General features: G+C 35.0%; 1 protein-coding gene across 4 annotated transcripts; it reads right to left on the reverse strand.

Annotated features, from left to right (window-relative positions):
* Window positions 1-752: 752 nt before the first annotated feature.
* On the reverse strand, window positions 753-18,949 carry LOC125678875 (uncharacterized). 4 transcript variants are annotated; one of them, XM_056153711.1, is made up of 9 exons: window positions 18,693-18,949; window positions 11,898-11,960; window positions 11,636-11,770; window positions 8,472-8,848; window positions 8,073-8,196; window positions 7,553-7,672; window positions 6,818-6,928; window positions 5,768-5,962; window positions 753-2,515 (listed from the first exon to the last, which is right to left on the reverse strand). In XM_056153711.1, exons 1-9 carry the CDS (start codon window positions 18,805-18,807, stop codon window positions 1,206-1,208), a joined length of 2,550 nt encoding a protein of 849 aa, XP_056009686.1. In that variant the 5' UTR covers window positions 18,808-18,949; the 3' UTR covers window positions 753-1,205. The 4 variants fall into 4 exon arrangements, with proteins under 4 accessions (XP_056009686.1, XP_048773593.2, XP_048773594.2 ...); XM_048917636.2 differs by having other exon boundaries at window positions 8,073-8,226; window positions 18,693-18,945; XM_048917637.2 differs by having other exon boundaries at window positions 18,690-18,945.
* Window positions 18,950-25,083: the final 6,134 nt, after the last annotated feature.

A 25,083-nucleotide genomic window follows, 5' to 3' on the forward strand; every position in this document is an offset into this window, starting at 1 on the left:
CTGATGCAAATAAGAATGCAGACCTATCATCTTTGATATGATTTCAATATTCCACAATCAAGTTGTATAAAATACCGGTAAAACAATGATTACACAGATGTTTGAATGAGTCATGCACTATACTGTGTCGTGTGAATTTATGCTCAATCAATCTAGTGCAAGGGCATACAATGGAATTCTTGCATAGGGTAAAGTGAAATGACATACCAGCATTTCAAGTAATTACCGTGCAAATCCTGAACATGACCTTGTTTAATCTTCATTTTGAGTAAACATTATCAGTAAATCTATGAATCATTATACCTGCCTGATTTGTGCAACAATTGTGGTATTGGATAGAATATTCTGCTTCTTCTAATACTAATTTTGTTTTCAGTTGCGTAGTGTATGCCCTTGTGCCAAAGCTAGTTTGTTGATTTTCTTCAATATTAAGAAGTGCATGATGTCATATTGTGATGTCAGTCAACATCATGCACTACATGTGAAATACCACCATATTTACGTATTTTACAGTAAATTTGGCATTTTGATTATCTTATTTGCATGGAAATGACTATTCAGAGCCTTGACTTCTACATGTATTTACAATTGCTTCCATGGAGGTTTGAAATCAGCATTGATGATAATATAATCAAAGTGACAGTCTACTGCTACTTATCAGGACACTGAATCACGATACACATACCAATGACGAATCCATCTTCCAAACTTCTTTCTGACAATGATTTAAAGCTGGCAGATAACCTCCAGGATGTTAAAAAACCATTTTTATTAACTCTGGTAAACGGTGACAAATATAATGATTAGGAAATAACAAGTATACAATCCTCAAATACAACCTTGCTCTTGACAACCATAATTTTTTTTATATGTATTACTATATTAGAGATGCTATTCTCAGGTATTGTGATTCAGGAATGATGATGCAATCATATGTGCAAGATGCATTTGATTATATCACAGTACAAGTTGCACTCAAAAAAATTAATAAAAAGCAAATTACAAAACAATGTAAAACAAGATAATCATTCGTTGGATGACAGTACATGTACATGTATACTGAATGCACTGAACTACAATTTCAAAATCGGAGTGAATCCAGTTACAAAGTGATATTTATAAGCTACTAAATTCAAGTCTGTTAGTTGAAAGCATACTTGGAGTTGGCACAACACATTTGAATTGTATTTCAGGACCTGGTTGAATTACCAAATCTTGCTGGCACTTGCTGACTTGGTGCTATGAGCTTGCTGTCTTATTTCTGCACATAAAACTTCTGAAGCTGAGGTGGTGGTTTCTGACATTTGTCTGTTGAGAAAGGAGGGGGAGAGTTGAGCTGCATGTCTGCCCTGATCTGTGGGGCCATCATCAATGGCCTGCACTGAGAAAGCTATTGCGTTATTTCTTTTGCTTATGGATTGAGAGCCAGCTCCCATCTCTGATGAAGCACCATTCTCGTCAGTGTTTAAATTCTCTGTACTTTCAGCTTCATTTCCAGACATGTTAGTATTTCCCTGAAGTCTTTCAACTATTAATGGGGGTTCATGGAAATGTGCCCCATTTTGATCCTGGGTCATGGCGGCTACAGGTTGATGCTTGCCCACAGAGCTTGATGTATTCCCCGACTCACTTTCCGTAATATTGTGAGATGTATCCTTACCTGATGCAAGCATAACCTGGGTATCCTGTTCCGACGCCACTTTGGGCATGCAGGTTACTTGGTCACCAGAATCTGCAGGGTTATTTTCAGTTTCAGTGCATGCAGGATTTTGTGATGAAGCTGGCACCTTTTCTTCCAAAGGAGTATCAAGAGGTTGGTTTTTCTCAGAATGTGAAATAAAATCACTGTACTGAAAAATCTCTCTGAACAATTCTTTGTTTTTCTTTTCCATATCTTCCATGATAGCCCCTATGTTGGCACCTTGCTGTATAAGTTTTTCAGTAGGAACCCTGTTTTTTTCTTCCTCTGTAAAATTGTCGTAATAGTAGAAATCTGGGAATCCTCTAAGAAGAACAGTCACCACCCTTACATCTCCCTCAGAACGTACGAGGAAACCAGGACACCCCGAAGCTCCATGTCGAAAAGAACACCGAAAAAGCAGTCGAGTTTTCTCCTTGATTCCAGTATAGCCAAAGCCATGTTTAAAATTAAATTCATTCGCACTCCAATCTGTAAGCTCTGTGATACGATGATCAAAAGGATGCCAGTATTTCATAACATGATCCATACTCTTCTGGAGTGAATTTGAATGGCCAATAAGATATATTGAATATTTCTCATGCACTTCTGGTGTGAATTTGTCAAATTTTGTCAATGCAACTGGATATGCCATTCCATAAATATTGGGCTTTAGTTGGAGAACAGCAATGTCTAATTTGTCATCGAAATACAGAACAGTTGGTTCTAGTGGAAACCTTTTCAAATGGTCCGACTGATATTCTTTTACATAATTAAAGTCTACAAATACTTCAGCCAATCGTTCATAATCCAGTTTTTTAGACTGACTGTCAACCCCTGAAAGAAGGAAAGACATATATGTACCAGTAACTGAATTAATGATCTGAGTTCATATTGGTCACTTATCTCATTCCTGAAATGACATATTCTGTGAATTACTAATGACTGCCCCGTAAAACATTAAAAGCAAATCCCATTGATAAAGGCATCACGGTGACTAAACAGATTGATACCTATCAAAAAACTATGTACATATATGGCTCTTACATTTGTTTCTATGTCAGTACAGAATTCCTGAAAATTTTATAGACTGCAAACAAAAAGGTCCAAATGTTTGCCAATATTTTGCTTTAGAAATGAGGGAGCACAGGCATGCCCCATTACCATATTCATTTATAATTACAATATCACATTTATTTTCAATTTACATGGGTGGGTGTAGGTCTATTTTAATTTACATGGGAATTTCACATGGCTGGGGTAGGTATATTTCAATTCACATGGGGGGGAGGGGGCATTTAAGATCTTTATATGCTAAGCACATTGTGGGTGCATTCACAGTGAACCCAATGGTACCATCACCAATTTGCCAATGGTAAAAATTTTGGTCGTCTGATCAGTTAGCAGGAAATGTCAAACAAAGAGGTATTCATCTCTATGTGTATAATTTTGCAGCAAGATCAGAAATATATGTGTTTCAGTATACTGTTGATTACTTTCTTCTGGAAATTATTTTTCCATCTTTGCTAGCAAAGAGTTTTCTGTCCATTAATGGGAAACGGAGTGGACTGAAAAACCTTGGCTAACAAAGATGCATTTTCTCTTGCAAAACATCAGTAGATCATCAGATCATCGGACGAAATGGTTAGAGTGAACGATTATAATACCATCATATACACTTGAATGTTTTCAAAACCTATTTCCAAGGTCATGTTTGAAGCAACATGTCTAAAATTGTCTTCATTTGATGTCTACGAAGGGGGAAAAACTGTGATACAAAAGCTGTTGCTTTCAGCCTGTATGCGATATCCGCCATTTTTTAATACGCCATAAATAAAATTACCAACGCTAACAAATCTCTAGGTTGTCTGCAGAAATGTTTATCATCGATAAATTTTATCAGCAAGCATTGGTACCTCTGTCATACCAATGGTAAAAAATTCTGCAGATGGTAACTTTTATCAACCTACAGTAGTAATCTGAACACACCCATTATCTTTTCAGTAATTCTCATCTTATTAGAATTCAACACATCAATCAAATTCCCATCTTGCAAACTGCCATATAGTTTAACATGTCAGAAACTTCTGAAGATCATGAATCTTTCTGGTAAATGACAGGTAAAATTGTAATGAAATGCCTACAGATAGTGTAATGAACAGATAGTGTAAGAAGTGCTTACAGATAGTGTAATGAAATGCTTACAGATAGTGTAATGAATTGCCTACAGATACTGTAATGAATTGCCTACAGATAGTGTAATGAATTGCTTACAGATAGTGTAATGAAGTGCTTACAGATAGTGTAATGAATTGCCTACAGATACTGTAATGAATTGCTTACAGATAGTGTAATGAAATGCCTACAGATAGTGTAATGAAATGCTTACAGATACTGTAATGAATTGCTTACAGATAGTGTAATGAAGTGCTTACAGATAGTGTAATGAATTGCCTACAGATAGTGTAATGAAATGCTTACAGATAGTGTAATGAAGTGCTTACAGATAGTGTAATGAATTGCCTACAGATAGTGTAATGAAATGCTTACAGATAGTGTAATGAAGTGCTTACAGATAGTGTAATGAATTGCCTACAGATAGTGTAATGAAATGCTTACAGATAGTGTAATGAAGTGCTTACAGATAGTGTAATGAAATGCCTACAGATAGTGTAATGAAATGCCTACAGATAGTGTAATGAAATGCCTACAGATAGTGTAATGAAATGCCTACCGATAGTAATTTTTTCCAAAGATTTCAAAATCGCCCTGTATAGCTGCAATAATGCAGCCTTCTCTGATTTCCGAATGTTTTTTTTTTTAAGTCTTGTACATTTAAACATATGGGTGGGGGTAGGTCTATTTTCAATTTACATGGGTGGGGGTGGAGACATAAGATCTATATAAACTATATGGATAGGGATATATTCAATGATTTGAAGTCCAAAGATAGCTTGATAAAATTTTGAAACTGTTCCACTTATAAGAAGACATCATATTTATGTATTATTCAGTATACAACTTCTTCTTTCATACAAAAAACAATCACAACAGACCCCCAAGTAATTATAACTAATCCATGTGCTTTGTACTTTTATTCAATTAAGGGTTCAAAATTCCAATTTGAAAAGAACTGGAATGGTAGTTATCAAGAAGAAGTTAAAAATGTTCAACCGTTAACCCATGATGGGCGATGACAAATTGCAATAGATCACCTGATTTGCTTAAATATGTGACACCATAACTTCTGGTAAAGTTCCTTTTCTATGTATATACATGTACTGTATAGTGAAAATGTAAGCAACTGCTCTCAACAAGTCAAAAATGTTTTGGGCAATCTGAAACCATTTTGGAAGTAGCAATGTTTCTCTAGGACCATAAAAATCTGTAGCAATGTTTCTCTAGGACCATAAAAATCTGTAGCTTAATGGTTCTCTAGGATCATAAAAATCTGTAGCAATGTTTCTCTAGGATCATAAAAATCTGTAGCAATGTTTCTCTAGGACCATAAAAATCTGTAGCTTAATGGTTCTCTAGGACCATAAAAATCTGTAGCTTAATGGTTCTCTAGGATCATAAAAATCTGTTCCAGTTTCAGTGATTACGCACACAGCAAAAGAGAAGTAAAAATTTTATACATGTAGTACAACCAGTGAAAATGTGTTAAATTCAGAGTGCTGTAAGAAGTAACAACACTTTTGGGATCATATACATGTATAAACATGTGAAAGTTTATAGTTTTAAATAGCTGCAGAACTGTAGCTCTCTGAGAAAAGATCAGATAGGTCCCAATATTTTCTCAGAGAGTTATAGTTATGCAGCTAGCCTAGGTCTTAAGTAATCAGGTTTTCAAGAGAAGAATTAAGTTGAAAATATGAAATTTATGAAATGAGTCAATCCATTTCTATCCATGCATTGAATGCTGTTTCCATACAAAAAGGTATCTTGAATGATTACATATTATTAAAAAACATATGATGTTATAATTACACCTAGCAGCATCTCATTCAAGCTATACATTATAGGATATGCATTTTGATTAAGATAAATTTCCTAGTTTTAGAATGTGTGTTAAACAGCCCCACTTACATAGCATTCCTCTAACCACATGCCATGCAGTCATGATTTTGTCCTTTCCAACTCTGAAAACGGTCCCATTCATATTATAGCCATGAATTATTCCAACCGACGGTTCCACCGAGATGAGCTCTTTCATGTCCAGTGATGGTATTGGCTTATTTACTTCTGTTTTGGGCACTACCTTTTTCTCCACCTTTTCCCTTGCTGCAATAAGAAATCATCACACATTGTGTCTCTTCTTTACAATCCAACCTTTAATGGCATGCAATAAAATTATGAAGACCCATGACCATTGCTTTCTGCACAATAATTATTATATTACATTCTTCAGCACCGGAAATGTAGAAGATGTACGTAATATGGTTCTGAATATTAAGCTTTTTTTTTCCAACCATACATTTCAAAAAGAATTGTATGTAGAATTGTATTTCTTATGGTATTCACTGATTTTTTCAAAATCTTCAGCATCAGTAATTCTCACAATGAATGACTTGCTTTAAAAATTTGCATATGCCTCTTCTGAGATTTTAACCACCAACTTTTGTGGTTCAAGAATTTATGGCTAGATCCTTGACACTGTTATACATTGTCATATAAAAATTTGCAGATAAGTTGTGTATAATAAAACTACAACAATTGTTCTGAGAATATAGCCTGAATTGTTTTTTCTGGGTGAAGGTTATTGAGCATTGCTGAGGGATGCATATTCATTCATAATTACATGTAAACAAAGGAATTAACATATCTTTGTTATAAATGTATAGGTTAATCAAATTTATGAATTACAGCCAGAGTTTTATTTTATTACTTTTGTATATATACAAACTGTATAACTACATATTTGACTCCCGAAATATTTATGTGGAGAACAGCATTGTAATGCACAGTTTTGTTAGGCAAGGGTTTTCAGTCCTATCCGCGCTCCCCACAAACCCTGAGTTTATGGGGAGCTGAGTGAACGAAAAACTTTTGGCTAGCGAAAATGTGTAAGGCAAAGAATGAACATTTCACTTTTGCTTCCTCTGATATGATATACACAAGGTCCAATAACATAATCACCTGGTTTGGGCGGTTCTGTGTTTTTGCTTTGATCCAATATCACTACAGTTCCAATACCCAAATTTCTCACGTCTTCTGCATTTACTGTCTCTCCTTTTGTTTTCTTCTTGCCTACAAAGATGTAACAGGTATAATTGTTTTATTTGTTGAATTATTGAGTGTTTAATTAAGATTGGCACACCTGACCCTGAGGGTATTAAGTGAGCTTTTCTAATAAGTTTTATCTGGTGTAACTGGACATTGTCATCTCCTCCGGAACCAGTACGCCAATTCCAAAAAATCTGTACACACCGTAAAGATTCTACAAATGAGGGGCTATGCCCTCTTCTAATAAGAGATGATTAAGAAATAGTGAATGTTAAAACAATATGCCTTACCCTCTGCCTTACCCCTTCATTTCAAATCTTATTTTGTTCTTTTCAATAAATTTGGGATTGTTGAACTTTTGGTGATGGAATAATGTTTCTTCAGCTTGTTGATGTGATTTGTTCATTGAGAAAGTCGTTTCTTAGGTTAGTTGATGTGGTATATATTTATGTTAAGTCTATAACATTTCTTGGTCCAGTTGATAGGGTATGAATATTTCCCCTAAAATTGATTATGTTTTGCATTATTCCCCCATGTAAAAGTCAAAGGATCAATAACCATGAGTTGAGCAATAACACACAGTGATTCCAATATACCCTTCCAAATTTATAGTGCTTGCCTACTTAAACATGGACAAAAAACAATTACCTGTTTTAGACTGCTTTTTTGCTTTGCCATTCTTTTTGGATGTTTCATGTGTACTTCTGTCGATTATTTTCCCTGTGCCAATGATCATGTTGGTTACATGTCCAAAATTGTAATTACGTCCTGGAAAAAAACAAAATTGATGTTACTGACATGCCTAAGGATTTGATTAGCATTATATTACTATAATCTGATTCATAGATCAAAGAGGCAGTTTCAAACAGTTAACTTATATTAATTCTTTTAAAGAGTTAGTTTGAACCTCCATCCTAAAAAATAATAACTAATGAAATCCACTTAGTAAAAAATGTAACTGATATAAGTGATCAAATATTTGATAAAGATTTGGAAAAGTACGAGGGTCATTAAAAAAAATACAAATTTAAGAAAATGTCGCTCTCCATCACATAATTTTTAAGACATCAAGATCAACAGGTATGAAACTTTCAACTGATTTGTCTCTCAAAGATTACTCTGCAGTATCAAAGTGGGAGAGAATGCTCCATTCAAAGAACATGCTTACCTCCACCTTTTCCCTCCTCCTTGCTTTCTTCAGAATCTTCATCTTCATCCTCCTCACTTTCTTCTGTGTCTTCACCTGGCTCTGGCTCAATATGTTTTCCTTCAGATTTCTTCTTAATTTTTTCCTGTTTAGACAAGATGCAGCTTTTCATCCACTTAAAGACACAGTGCTCAAAAATCATTTTTAAAAATCTATCTAGCGAGTAAAATTGTCAGCTCCACTGGAATCCTTATTGACACAATTTGAAATGGCGTATTACATACTGCAATTTACTTACAATTTGGAAAACTTTATTTCACTATCTAGCCCTCATGAATTTATCAGCGACTTCATTTGCACCAGTTATATTAGATAAAATTCGTACAAATAATCTGTTTTATAGTGGCAAAATGTTGGTACCTGTTGTTTATTGTACTCAGATGGATCTGCATCTGCAAATTCCTCATGTCTATCAAATTGAGGTCTCTCCTCAATATTCAGTGATGGGATGCAGTCCATGTCCAAAGTAGATTCATTAGTATCTGTAACATTACTGGAAGAGATCGGTCTCTTTAGAGCTGTCTCATCAGTATCTCCCACTTGGCTAGTCACAGACTTTAGAGCTGTCTCATCAGTATCTCCCACTCGGTTAGTCACAGACTTTAGAGCTGTCTCATCAGTATCTCCCACTCGGCTAGTCACAGACTTTAGAGCTGTCTCATCCGGATCATTAGTTGTAGCACCCAGTTTTGAAGTCTTAGTTGTAGAATCATTCAATCTCTTACCCTTTACAAATTCTGTGAAATAAATTTGATAATTTTCAGTTAATCTGATAATTCACTTAAATCAACATGTGTACACATTAAATTCCATAATAAGAATACATAACAAGAGGTTCATGGGCCACATTGCTCACCTGAGTCACCTTGGCCCATATTCAAAGATTTTCCCTTTATATTCGCATGTAAAACTTTGATACCTACTGTGGCCCAACCTACCCCAAGGGGCCATGATTTTTACAAACTTAAATCTGTACTATGTCAGAAATTAAGCTTTCATTTAAATTTGTACTTTCCTGGCCCAGTGATTCTTGAGAAGATTTTCAAAGATTTTACCTAAATATATTCACATGTAAAACTTTGATTCCCTAGTGTGGCCCCAACCTACTCTCGGGGTCATGGTTATAACAAACTTGAATCTGCACTATGTTAGGAAGCTTTCATGTAAATTTCAGCTCTTCTGGCCCAGTGGTTCTTGAGAAGACTTTACATTTTGTGATTATCTCCCCTTTGAAGGGGCAGAGCCCTTCATTTGAACAAACCTGAAAGCCCTTCACCCAAGGATGCCTTTGGCCAAGTTTGGTTGAATTTGACCTAGTGGTTCTGGAGAAAAAGTGAAAAATTTGAAAAGTTTACAGACCAAACAACTTTTTTTTTTTTTTTTTTTACTGGTGATTAGAAAAGCTCACTTGAGCTTTCAGCTCAGGTGAACTAAAAACTAGTTAAAATGACAAAATTTTAATTTAAAAAATCTACTATACATAATTTTATAAACATGTATAAATTTGTTGTGGATATCACGAAAATCTTTGTACAATAGGCATACCAGCATACAAGTTATTGCTCTTGACAACATTTCTTTAACAAAGATGATTGATTGATTTTGTATTGTTTAACATCCCTCTCAAGTGGGCTGCAAAAATTAGGCCTATATGCTTGGCGCTTACAGCCTTTGAGCAAGGAGGAATTTTTATCTTGCTACACCTGCTTGACACAGGGCCTAGGTTTTTGTGGTCTCATCTGAAGGACCACCCCATTTAGTCGCCTCTTACGACAAGTAAGGGGTACTGAGGACCTATTCTAACTCGGATGCCAACAGATAATTCATAGAAAATATAATTTTTTTCAGTATCAAATTGTTTGTCAGATTTTTTAGCATACACAGAGAATAAAATTCCTCCAAAAATATGATTAAACCATGCATAAAGTTGAATAAAGATTTTGCAAAATCCTATGTCACATGAGGGTGGAGCTACAAGCAAAATCATATTTTGTGTATGCAATTTTGTTTGTGACACAGTTGATATTTTCCTCAAAATACGTTGCCTTGATACATTGTGACATCATCAGTTTCAGAGGATACTGATACAGAATCAGAAAACCAGCATGTGAATACTTGTGAACACAAGCACAAGAAGTGTTGATGTGAAAGGATGCTCAACTTTAGGAATGTCTGGCTAACATAAAAATTTTAATTGAAGCATACACTAAACCATAGGCAAAGGAAGCAAAATAGAAGTAGGGGGTAGGACTATAAGGCAGGTGGCATGGGAGATGCCTAGAGGTCAAGGGCAATGTCCTTGTGGGGGGTCATGGGGAAAAAGCCTCCAGAAGCTTCTTGGTTTAGCATATATTGCATGGGGATATTTCCTTGACTATAAATTATATTGCAGTTATTTCTGGTTATGAAAATTAAAAAATATTCATTCTTTGGTTTTAACAGTAATCAATGTATGCATAAATTGATTGATTATTTGACCAAGACAAAGCCAAGGTCCATAATATTATACAATTATGGACTGTTTAGCTGGGAGACATCACAAATTATCAGGTCTGCGTAGGGTTATCACCCGAGGGCGCCTATATAGTTTTATTATCCTGAAGAATTTGAATGTAAAAAAAAAACTATCACACATTTATTGACTTTTACCATGTATCTTTTTTGTTTTTTTTTTAAAATCTAAAACGTCAACAAATTCGTGATAACTTTCTCTGCAGAAAATTCTGATAACTTTTCAATAGTTTTCGGGGGCTGAAATTAATATTACCCTCAACTACATACATTATTTTGTTTTACACTCATTGCCATACATCTATTAGATGTATATGTTAACGAAAGCATAATGTTCATTGAGGTTTGAGAAAGTTAAACGACAGAAAGCTTTCAATTGTGACGTCACAGCAGAATGACGCAAAAACATAAGGTCAAACGTAAACATTTCGTAACGTATTTCAAGCCAAAAACGTAAACATCAAGTGAAATGCATTAGAATGGAAATATTTTTCTTCTCGATTGTTATTTGTGTGCGTTAATGTTGACGCTGAAGTTTATGATTAATGATCCCGCATATTTTCAATTATTTCGTAGTAGAGCTTTCTCGCTTGTGCCATTAAAAGTTATCTTCTAAGGGGAGACAACACAGTTGTCACCCTGCGCGTGAGGGAGACATCACGAATTGTCTCCCTCCACGTGACCAGCCCTCGACCAATGAAATTGGTTGTATTATTCTGAAGGATAATAACATGTTTTATGTGCATTCAATTTGATAATTTTGTGTATTAACCAAGAGTCAGCAATAGTTTTCTTATATGGTAATATTTACAATCCCAAGTTGCCTATCATTATCTGGCCATAAAAATCTGATGCCAAATAATGATATAAAATGTGATAAATATATATTATTACTACAGTAATTGATCCTAAGAGACGGATCAGGTCTCGTTGACAGGCGCAGATCATACGAGATGAGGTGAGCTAAAACTATATGGTCTGAGACAAAATTATAAGTCATTCAAAATAATTACCATATGGTTTGGGTTCAGATTTATTAGGGGTCTCCTTGACCTTTTTACTGTGAGTAGCAGTTTCTTTTGTGCTTGTGTCTCTTGTAATTTTTGGTCCTCCATTTTGTCCTTTTTGCTTACCCTGAGAAGTTTGACCTATAAAAAACATCATTATACTAATGAAAATAATATATATATATATATATAATGTATATTAAAGATTTTTTGATTCCATTATAAATCCAGGTCAAAATTTCGTTTTTTTTAACTTTATGAATGAAACCTTTGGAATTTCTTGCTTTCAAAACGTCTTTGCTCACTTCATCTGTTCCAGCTACATGGTCACCTGTTATATAAAAATTAAAAAAGTTGTATTGATTCAAGAAATGATTTGAAATTCCTAGTTTCTGTTCAATCATGCTTTTAACCGAGGTGTTAAGAGCAATCAGTCCATTGCCTGCAGTCTGTATGTTAATTATACAATACACTGATTCTCAATGCATGTTCAAGGGTACAATATGAAAAAATAAAGTTCGTTCTACAAGATACCCTAGAGGTATTTTTCATTTAACCAAATGTCACTCAGAAATACATGGCTTAATGCATGCACAGATCAACAATTTTTATTTTACACATAAATATTTCATGAATCTGAAGGAAAACTTATTGAACACGTCAAAATAAAATGATCAAATAAGCAAGTACATGCCTCAATTTGATTAAAATCAGATCTTTAATCCACTCCGCAACACTTTGTGTAGCGACATAACAATAACGAAGTGGATCAAAGATATAATTTTAATCAGATTGGCACATGCCTCTGCATAATCTGAGTCGGAAAGAGACAAGACAGTTTTTATGAAGGATGTATCATACATTACACACTATTGACTGATATATTATCCTTTATTATAACAAAAATTATCTAACATCTAATGTAATATTGTGTTAATCACAAAATGAAATTACCTCATCATAAAATTGAAATACAGTAAAATTACATAATAAAGCTCAAATCCAGTTTTATATCATGAAACATAAACAAGTGTTGTCAGAAGACAATTGACATAGCTCGCCGGGAAGCATGACTCTACTTAGCCTATCCCTTTAGTTCAAAAGGTTAAAGTTTCTGAAAAATAGGTCAAAATCCAAGGTTATTAGGTCAAAAGTTTTGATACCATACTATCAAAGGCTTGGTCATGAGGCATATCTACATATGAAATATCAAATCCCAATCCCCTTGGTTCTAAAGATATATAGCTAAAGGTTAATGTTTTTGAAAAGTAGGTCAAAGTCCAAGGTCAATATTTTGGTAACAAAAGAAATTTCTAATGAGGCATCTATATTTGAAACATCAAAGCTCTATCCCTCTTGGTTCAACCAAGCTTAAAGTTTACCAAGTTAACCAAGGTTAAAGTTTTTGAACAGTAAGTCAAAGTTCATAAGTCAAATGTCTTCTACCAAAATACAGGTCTCTTCATGAGGCATCTATATGTGAAATATCAGAGCCCTATCCCTATTGGTTCAAAAGATATAACCCTGGTTAAAGCTTTTAAAAAGTAGGTCAAAGTCCAAGGTCACTAGGTCAAAAGTTTTAGCACCACAACAAAGGTCTCTTCATTAGGCATCTATATGTGAATCAAAACCCTATCCCCCTGGATCAAAAGATATTTGCCCAGCCTGTTTAAACTGTTAAAGTCTTTAAAACGTAGGTCAAAATCCACAGTAATATGACAGACACTTGTTTCTGTAAATAAGTTATATGACATCAGTATACAAGCTTGTTATATTTACAGAAACAATTAGTGCCTGTGTTTACTATATATAACTTTGTTATTTATCCATTCTTTCAGGGATTTTTAAATGGTCTGTAGAGGGCTGAAATAAGGCCCCATTCCCAATGCTAAAAAGCAGGTATTTTCCCCAATTTTTGCTTTGAAATTCCCAAACAATGAAAACAAATCAAGCAGGGTAGCCAAATCTTTCATAAATCTTCTTCACAAGCCCACATATTACAATTTTAACCTAATTTTTTGGCCTCTGCTTATTTGAATTAGGTAAGTTTTGACCAAATTCAAAGTCAGAAGGAGCCCAATTATACCTTAAAGCTGACATGAATTAATAAATATAGTATAATTCTATATGTCCGCCATATTTCTTTGCTAATCCGCCATATTAGTTGGATATTCTATTGTTATATGTATCAGGGTTCGCATGGTATATAAGGGGACGAGTTTTGCTACGCTTCATTTCACATCAGTGTCTTCGATTTACCTGTGCGGGTAGCTTTGACAGGTAACACGTACATCTCCGATACTAATTTATAGGACATCAAGAAGAAATGAAATCACGTTTTGAAACTCCATGCAGTGCTCAAAATTACAATAAACATATCGTACAGTAGTAAATCATTCTAAAAGCTTTGGATAAATAAATATAGAATGCCTTTTCTTTACGTGAATGTGCGTACATTTGCAATAAATATGTCAAAACTATACAAAAATGCGGAGAAATATTTCATCTATTATCTAGATCTATTGATGAAACGGAATAAGCAAAGGGTATAAAATCTATACCATTCACACTTACTTCAAGCAAAATGCAAATACATAAATGCTACTGTACGTATAAAGAAGACATGGTCATGTACGCTCGTCATGAAAAAGCATCGAATGCGGATGACTATTTACCTGGGTCTACTCGTAATATCTGTAAAGGACCGAGGATGTACAAATGTATGTGTACACTTGTCGAAAATACTCAAAGTAGTAGTAAAACTCCCTTTATTAGCATAATCCATGAAACAAAACGATACACTCCATTTGTATTCCAATAGTAAACAACATTGTCCATTGTACAGACTGCGACACACTTAGCCCGTGCCGATCAGCTATCTTCAATCAGGGGAAGTATCAGAGTAGAATAGTTACCCTGTATTGTGCATGAATCCTTATACTGTATGATTTACTTGTCAGAGTATTGCAGATTTATAAATCAGGATACCATTTAGGCACATAAATCCTTTGTGCAAAGATAATTTGCATATACAACACTGCATGAGTGTATGGAGAGAGAGAGAGAGAGAGAGAGAGAGAGAGAGAGAGAGAGAGATTCAAACGATGATCTTGTAATAATCGCGCTCTTATTAAGACAAATGATATCGTTAATTCAATATAAGAGAACAGTAACTCAATATTGCTCTCATTAATTGATAATACAGATTTATTTGATTCATTTAAAGCACGCAATAATTAAAAATTAAACATATCTTTAAATAATGTTATTTTCAATTACTTCATTTTATGCTAATTCGGCGCTCAATAGATCTTATATATCTATGCCATTTTGCTTTATTACATTCTGCGTTGAACTCGACGCAAATTGTAGTAATGCAAAATGTAATAATTGAGAGTTTATCATATGCGTAGTTATCAAGCACATAGAATTGTTTTTTTATTTAAACATATTCTATTGAGAAGCTCAACAGGATTGGGCAACAGGCATAGCCTATGTAGGCCCTCTCCCAAATACAAAGGTCAAGTACAAAGTACTTAGAATCAAGGGGAGGGGACAAGAGTGTCTGTCCCCCACTTTTGATAACAATATCCAATTTTTTTTCTAATGTTTTCCGCCACACTCAACAATTTTTCAGTTATCTGGTGGCACCCAGTTTTTGTTGGTGGAAGAGAGAAACCAGATACAATGTACCTGGGAAGAGACCACCGACCTTCCGAAAGTAAACTGGGAAACTTTCTCACCAACCGGCGCGAGCGGGTTTCGAACCCGCGCCGACAGAAGTGAGAGGCCGTTATTTTGTAATGCAAGTCAAAAATATATTGGGTGACAACCCAACCCCCACCCCCCCCAAACTTGACCCCAGCTTGAAAGTTCTGATATTATAGTAGAAGACACACACCACCACCAATTAAGAAAATGAAGATATTATGAGGCACTCATAGTAGAGGACTCTAACCACCCCATCCCACCCCCAACGATGGAAGAAAATGAAGTGTAGGGGGAAATTATTGAGGCAGTCAAAGTAAAAGACTCTTTTAACCCTTCACCCCCACTTTAGGACTTTGAACATCGGATAAAATATCTTGGTTTGTTTGGGTTTTTTGTTTTATTTTATTGCTGTTTTCGTTCATCTTTTTTAATTATTATTTTGAATGGCAAGAAATTTTGAAGAATCCAATTTTCCATTTTTTTCATCCTGTTGTACCCCCCCCCCCATGAAAAATGACGATACATGTCTGGTTATTACATGTACATTTTACTTTTCAACACATACATGCATACTAATTGTATGGTGTAGAATTGCACCCTTTACCAAGTTTTCCTTCATTTACAGTGTAAGGAATGGTAAACCAAAATCACAAAACATAATGCATAAAGGCCAAGATAGTTTTAAGCGTAGGAACTTCATTCACGAATACATAAATACATGTATTCAGAAAAATCGCATGCATGCATTGCAGGACTATAGCATGTGTGTTTTAACGTTTCTGTAACATGCCATAATGATTATTTTCATTTCGTAGATCTGGCGCAATGGATATATTCTGAAAATAGACATACCGCTGTACGTCGAAATTTCATATCCAAATGTATTCGATAAGATGTTAGTATTCATAAATCAGTAAAATTCGTGTTGAGGTTTTATTTGATATGATACAGTGTCAATCTACTGTAATGCATTAGTAGGATATGCAAAAGGCAAGAGTATAAACATTTTCTAGTATCGATATCTATATGATCACGAAAAAACATCATATAATTTGTATCCGGATTCATATGCCGATTTAGATATCAATAAAAACAAAGCTGCATAGTTTGGGGGAGGGGGTTCTAATGAGTCTGATGAAATTAAAAGAAGGAACCCCACATCTGCATTCAAACTAGATGTACTTCAAAATGAATTCATTTCTGCTCTGACTGAAAGCATGATTCTAAATTCGGGAACGAATCTTGCATACAAAATAATTAATAGGGGAACACATAAATTCGATCTCCTTTGGAATTTAATGAAATGCAAATATGCTCCTTTCTTTCAACACGAATTGATATGTTGTTTCAGGCACGTATACAGGGGGTTGGGGTGGGCAGGGAGGCTGGGCTGGTCTGCTCTCCCCACTTTTTTGACAATTTACTTTTTCCCGTTATTCTAACATACAAAGTCAGTATTTTCTACATGCAGTTTAAACTGGTATATATATATTTTTTGAATTTGTAATGAATTCAATTATAAGCATCAACTCCTGTAAGTTTTTAATATATTGTCAATAACAAATTTTTAAATAGCTGGAATTTTTTAATGCTTGTAAGCTTACCATTATATCAGTGATCAATTTTCTTTCCTTCTGTGAAATGATATTGTACATCGGAGTAGGACAGTCTCTCTCTCTCTCTCTCTCTCTCTCTCTCTCTCTCTCTCTCCTGTTCAATCAATGAATATGGACATACAGAGACCGTAAATAATTATGTGGTTCCTAATGAAACAATAAAACTATATTTTCGTTTATACATTTCCTTTTATATGTGTCTTTGTGTAATCAACTGTTTATTATGGATTGCAAATGTAATACCCGCATTTTTAAACAGATGTATATTTTCGATCATTATTCCCTTATTTGTATATCCAAATTTGTATATGATCATCGATAAATTTTGAATTGAGCACGCAATATATCCAACCAGATGCTCAATGTATATGATTAGATTCCCGGTTTCTATCAACTGCAAAACCTCGACCAGACAAGCATTCAATGCAGGAAAATTTTTCGACTCTGACATCTCCCCTGATTGAAGACACCCTATTTGGCACGGGTGAAGTGTGTCGCAGTCTGTATAATGGAATGACAACGTGTTGTAAAGTTCTAACGAGATACAAATGGAGTTTATCATTTTGTTTTGTGGATTTATCAGAATAAAGAGAATCTAATATTTTCGGTAAGTGCACATCTCCGATACCTGTTGAATAGACGTCCGTATTTGATACGGTGTTTTTTGTGGCGAATATGCCATGTGCATTACATATTATGCATATGGCATGGACCTGTATTTTGCAAGAATTGATATAAATAATATATTTTATGCTCTTTGCTTATTCCATTCTATCAGTATGTAATTGGCAAATGATTTCTTCACATTTATTTCATATGAAACTGCAAATACTTGCTTGCACTTGCAAGTATGCAAGAAAAACTTTTTTGTGCATTTTTTTTCTAAATTATCTAATCTTTCGGAATGTTGCATTGGTATACAATAAATATTTTGTAATTTTGAGCAAAGCATAATGTTTTAAAATGTGATTTTATTTGTTTCGCATTTCCCTATATATTACTATCGGAGATGTGCACTGGTCGAGTCCACCTAGAAAAATCACTCAGGTGTGACAATCACATTTGGGGTATATACGGGTAGAGTAAATTAGGCTACCTGAGAGAAATATGGCGGATAAGATGAAAAAGGTGTACGTATTTATTAATTCATGTCAGCTTTAATGCACTCTGCATTGGGGTTTTCCCTATTTCTTTGTATGAAACATTTTTCCCAATTTCACGCAAATTTCAAGCAATTGGAAAGGTCCTAGCTGGCCCTTGAAATCAAGACCTTAAAAAAACCCCTATCTTTTCATGCCAATGTCTAATAAATTAAGTTAACCTGTAGAAATTCAACTTTAACAGGTAATTCAATGGGCAACAAAGGAACAACTCGATTGTGATACTAATTCAACACAGAATCCATTTCTACTAATCCTAGACTAATTTCTGTGGAAACAAGGGGATATTTATATTCGGTCTTTCCTACCCCCCCTCGAAAGACCGAATATAAATAACCCCCTCGTATCCACAGAAATTAGGCCAAGGCCTTTCAAATATCGAAACCGAAACTTCAGAGTAACAACACTGTAGAATTTGACCTAGGCTAAAAGAAATCAAATATGACAGTTAATTGTAGTTTTAAAGAAAGGGGATATTTACTTTGCTGATTACCAACTATTTCACTGGGGCTCGTCAGACTACTTTCAACTTTTCAGTTTCGGTTTCGATAAATGAAGAAAATTCTCACTTACCACCATTTTCAACCCTCGTTTTCTTGACAACATTTTTCACTGTCACAGAGCGCGAGCGATAAGGTTCCTCCTTGGCTCCTTTACCCCCACAGTTTAACTTAGAAGTTTTTATTCCCATCTTGACGAATCAAATTAAAAACCTCTATGCCAAGCATACTGCACCGTGTCAAATAAATTCGGCTGTGTCATTATACCCCTGCTATTTACGTAAATAACGTAATACACACTGGTTTCCCCCTGTTCCAAAAATAGAAGCGATCCGTTGAGCTCGGCATTTTCCGCCTTTGATGCCGAGCGTTGTTATCCCCAAACCAATCCGGCCCATAGTTGTTCCGGCCCCACTCATTCTGGCTCAATGGGTTAAATAATTATGGTATAATTGTAAATACCACATTAACGTAGTAAATATGTAACATACATGTAATTATAAATGTTTATCATACTTTGTATGTAAACATGTTCTTGCAAGTTTGTCTTATTAATTAACTATCCATGATCTACATATACTTTTCGTGCCATTTTTGTTTTTCTCAGTGTATATATTCATTACAATTGAAAAGGAGTTAGTCTATGGCCATTTTAGGCAGGCTCAGGGTTTGGGGGGGGGGTGGTACTGGACTTCAGAAAATTTGCACCCACCCCCCCCAAAGATCATAATTCAATTTTTTTTTAATTTACAGCAAATCATTCAATCTTTTAGAGTGAAAACTCCAAAAATTCATTTGAGAATTATGAAGTCTAACCCGGCCATAATTCTATTTATTCTAAAAATGAATATTTATAGGTTATAGACTTTGTATGGGAAAATATGACGACCGAGTTTTTTGGCGCGTACACGGACCGAGCTTGCGAGGTCCGTTCGCGACAAAAAACGAGGTCGTCATATTTCCCATACAAAGTCTATAACCTTTTTATTATATACTTTCAATTTCATTTAGAAACTAACAATAATTTTATTTTTAACAATAACTTTATCGGTTTAACTGAGTAAAAGATGGAAAAACACAATAAATTGAAAATTAACGGCATAGAAATTTGATTGTGACGTGATGTTTGCGGGCTGGAATGTTTCCGGGCATATATCACACGATATATGCCCGCAAACTTTTAAAGGAAAAAGAAGAGATGAAAGTATATAATAATGAATATTTAATATGATTACGGTGTGACCTTTGGGGCGAGCGCAGCATATCTGAATACATTTTCAAAAAATTTATATTGAAAACAAGGAAAACTGATCTGGTTCACTGTCAATACGTAGGATTACTGTCTTGCTCTTCTCGCCAATGTAGGAATCAGTTTAGCGGGAAATGCAACGAGCGTGTTGTGACGTAGCCTGGTAGTTGTGACGTGACTGTTTACATTTCTTTAGACAATATTTTTTAAAAAAGAAAACGAAAGGGGGAAGAATATGATTGTCATCCTTTCCTTTCAAATAAGAAAAGTTTGTAATACTTCAAAGATTTTTATTATTCTTATTTTACGAATCGAACCATCCGCCATTTTGTACGAAGGACTTCTGGAATTGGCGTCAAAAAAATTTTCTTGTTAGAGGTTGAGATTTAGCTCGGATTATTTCCCGCGCTCTAGTCATTAGAACTCGCAGTACGAGCCAGCGCTCCGCTGGCTCGCTATTATATACTTTCAATTTCATCTCTTCTTTTTTCTTTAAAAGTTTGCGGGCATATATCGGAAACATTCCGACACGCAAACATTACGTCACAATCAAATTTCTACGCTGTTAATTTTCAAATTTTTCGTGTTTTTCATCTTTTACTCAGTTAAACCGATAAAGTTATTGTTAAAAATAAAATTATTGTTAGTTTCTAAATGAAATTGAAAGTATATAATAAAAAGGTTATAGACTTTGTATGGGAAATATGACGACCTCGTTTTTTGTCGCGAACGGACCTCGCAAGCTCGGTCCGTCTACGCGCCAAAATTCGGTCGTCATATTTTCCCATACAAAGTCTATAACCTATAAATATTCAACTAAAATCGTCATTGGGCAAAAATATACAGGGCACAGCACATGTTACAAAATGCTAAGAAATTCTTCCAAATTTTTCTTTTCTTGATTTAAAAGCTATTTTTTTTTCTTTCGTAAATCGAATGTGAAAACATGTACGTACTATACTCTTCTGTTGTACATTAAACAATAAAATGCTTTCTTTGGTTTCTCATAGACGGGAGATGAAGGTTACAGATGATGCAATGTTTGCGACCTTTCAGTATTTCCCGTTTTAAAAGGAGACGAATAATTAAAAAAAAATGTTATTCACTTTTAATTATCAAAATCAACTGTCTTGTGTGTTTAAAGGGTTTCACACAAAAAAAAATGTGTTATACGGAAGCCGATAGTAATGGCGATAGGTGCCAGGATATAGAATTAATATTTATTTAACTGGTGGCCGCCACATAAATTAACTGGCGGTCGGCAGTTAATTTATATGGCGGCCGCCAGTTAATAAGTGGCGACCGCCAGATAATAAGTGGTGGCCGCCAGTTAAATACGCCGGTTTCGAGATACACCCGAGTTATTTCCCTTTGGAGAACTCTCGTATATAGCGAGGCGCGAAACAATTTGTTTACACGCGGGAGTGGGACTAATATTCATCACTGCGTAAGTGAATGTACTCTGTGAGTTTTTCATACACTGTTAGATCACCCGAATTCGACTGATACACAAACTAAGTAAGTTATAAGAATTTAGGGAGTAATTAGATACATATTTAATTCTTATCATATCACGTTATTTCGTTGGTCATAATTACCATATCAAAGATATTACTTGCAAATATGACATTGCTTTTATGTTTCCGCTTTACTTATATGATCATTATATTTGGAATGACATATTATCCTTTTACTTCATATCTTATATTGTAATTTCTTGTGTGTATAATTAAATTATGTGGACTTAACCTTGTACATTAAAGGAGAAGGCTTATATAGGCATTGTCTGCTGCCTAATCCTTAGTATATTATTCATAATATGTTTTACGGCGTGACCGTGTTTGAGGGCGAAGCAAACAAGTTCTGGTATTAGTATCTATATAGATATCCAAAACAGACCAAAAACAACCCGAAGTTAGCAGGATTTGATCCGCATAACGCAACTGATGTAAACAGTACATTGTGACGTCATATTCAGCGTCGTATTTTAGCAAATTTACAAACATAGCGTCTGAACCACAACAAACATGGCGTTAATGGTGGAGTGATTATATATGATTAAGAAAATAAGATTTACATGCTTTTACGAATTTTTGTAACATCTCAGAATGACGTGAACTAGGGTAAACGAGATTCAAAATGGAGAAATACATGTCCACGCGATAGTATTCGAATCGACGCCATTAGTACCAAAATTTTCAAGTTCCATAGGTATGGTTTAATTTTTCATTGTTTTCCTATATTTTCCTTTTAAACATGTATATACGTGTTACCTATAGGGAGAGCTCCGCTCTCACGGCCCTTCAAAATACTGTTTAAATAAATCATTCGTCGCCGGCAGGTACAGCAGCAGACAGAAATGATGATGGCCTCAGTCACTATATACAAGATGTTGAGTTGTCCCATAGACGTAAAAGCTTTACGTCTCTCTACCCAGAGTTATCTTTCCTTTCTTGCACTTACATGAGGAACGATAATTCTGGGTAATCGCCTTGGGCTCGTTGACCAGTATAGCAGAGTTGTTGTTCTTCTACCTCCTTCAGTGCTGGAACACAGGGGCTCGGTTGTCAGATATTGAAATTTTGTAATATTTGTTCCCATGCCTCTTTGGCCTCTTTGGGCTATAGGAATTTTGGATAATCATTAATGGTTAAATATTTTGTTATCGTTGGACAATACAGCTCACTAAGGGCCTTTTGTTTTTTTTAACACAATGTCCTGACTTGTATCATATTTACATAGAGGGGGATGGGGCAAATCATCAAACCATAATTCTGGATGCCTGTGTGGTACTGGTAGTTAACTCACCTGAGAATTTATTTTTCACTCATATGGAGACGTCACCATGTTGTTGGTGAAAGGCTTGAAAATTTAGGCCTATGCCCAGGGCTTAAGGCCTTTGAGCAGGGAGGGATATTTATCGTGCCACACCTGCTGTGACACGGGGCCTCGTTTTTGAGGTCTCATCCGAAGGACCTGACCCCATTTTTGTGCACCTCTTACAACAAGGAAGGGGTACTGAGGACCTATTCTAATCCGGCCCCCCATGGGATTGTAATATTCTGTAGTATGGCATTAAACAAAATCAGTCAATCAATAGAACATTACATTGATATGCAATGGAAGTATATTGGTACATGTAATTCAATGGTCGATTATGACCTTCTATGAGGTCAATTGTCTGTCAAGGTAACTGCAAATATATTATTGAAAATATTTGTTTTAGGCCATGATTTCATGATGGACCAGAGAAACAAAGATTTTAAGCCAGGTCCTAAAATTTACCTGGTTGAAGTCAAAGTTGTTGGAGCTTGTCAGGCAAGATGAAAAACAACGAGGCAAGTATTCACCCAAGCAAAACCATGAAGTGGTCACCTCATGGAATTTGACCTATTGTTTTTTTACGGTATGGTCACTGAAAAAGTTTGTGGGACTTGATCAGATGTTATTTACCTGAATGGTCAGGGTTTAACTACCGAGGTGCCTATCGCTTTACACAAAGAAATAAACATGGAAAAGTATATTACAAATCTACCTCTCCATCATTTACAAAAAATAATCAAACTATATTAATCAATTTCTTTAAATTATTCAATTTAATTTAGAATTGTTAATATCTATTTTGATTATTGATTTGAGGATATTCTTAAATATCATTTCTAGCTGGTTGCTATTTTTTGGTTTATCAGGCAAACTTGTGAGAACACAGTGAAAACACATGGTTAACTGACAGAGCTGAGGCAATCCTGACTTTCTGTTAATACTGAGTGGGGAGGGATTGGGATGGTAAGCTCAGATTAGCTTGTCCTGAAACTACAGGAACTCTTCTCTTTCTGGATCCAAATCCAAACCAATTTAAGCAAATAAAGCTCGAGTTAAATTGCTGCTATTTTCTCTTCAGGATACGATTTATCTTCAACTGATTTGTTTTTAATGTTCAGATATTTAGTTTTTAGGTAATTATTAACTTACAAGTAGAAAAAAAAATTATACTGCAAAATTATCTTTGTGGTAGATAAAATGGGTTGATAAGCTTGCAGTTAATTGCTATAAACATATCTGACCATGGATGCACAGCTGAATTTTTGTTTGTATGACCAAATCTAGATAGTACTTGTACTGGTATTGTCTTTTACTTGTTATACCCTCTGCAAACGAAGTTTGGGGGGTATACTGGAATCACCTTGTCCACCCATCTGTCCATAGACATCATTTGTCCAGAGGATATCTTTAACACCGATGAACAGATTTCATTGAAACTTTATGGATATCTTTATATGAATAATGAAGTTGTGCACCAGGCCATTTTGACTGAGCTATTTCAATATTCAAGGAAGTTATGGATATTTTCTTCCCATTTGAGGGGGCTGGGTTGTCAGTTTCCAGAGTATGTTTTAAAAACCAACCAAAAGATTTAAATCAAACTTTGTTTATATATTATGTATATAATGAAGTTGTGCTCCCATCATTTTTATCAAGATTCATTAACATTCAAGGAAATTATGGATATTTTTATTTTATGGGTGTTCTTTCAACTTCATTGACTTAATCATTTTCTTTTAGATTTTGTAATGATCTGTTCTTTCAAAGAGACTACTGTATTAGTTTAGGAGAGGGTATAATGGAATCATTAGTCCATTTGTCTGTCTGTCCATCTGTCTGTGGATGAATTTGTTAATAAAAGATTTGTGGTTTTCTGGCTCATGTATTCTGAATAGTAGTTATCCATGTAATATTATTTAGAAATTATATGAAGCATATCTTCATGATATTCTGAGTAACACACTACTGCAGAATATATAGTCTTACATTTACAATAAATGCTCTCAACAAACTTCATGTCAAAAGGATGTGTTTATTCTTCAATGAGCACAAATTCACTATTTCCCACCATCCATTGTGCCCTGCGAGGGGGGGGGGGGGGGGGGGGGGGGGGGGGGGGGGGGGGGAGGGGAGGGGGGGGGGGTATTAGTTCCACTAGGACAGTTCTAGTTTAACAAGTGGTATATTTTTGTTATCTTATTCCATGTAAGATTTTAAAGGAGGTGGCATAATATCAGGTCTTAAGTTCATATTTGGCACAAAGGTTGCTTATGACCAGAGAGCACACTGTTAATTATATCATGCTATATTATACATACCACTGCACTCACAGCAACTAGGATTACTCATATTCTCTTTAGAGAAGTGGACAGGCATATATGTTTTGCCTGTCCAC

This window comes from Ostrea edulis, chromosome 2 (assembly GCF_947568905.1).
Source record: "Ostrea edulis chromosome 2, xbOstEdul1.1, whole genome shotgun sequence".
NCBI lineage: Eukaryota > Metazoa > Mollusca > Bivalvia > Ostreida > Ostreidae > Ostrea > Ostrea edulis.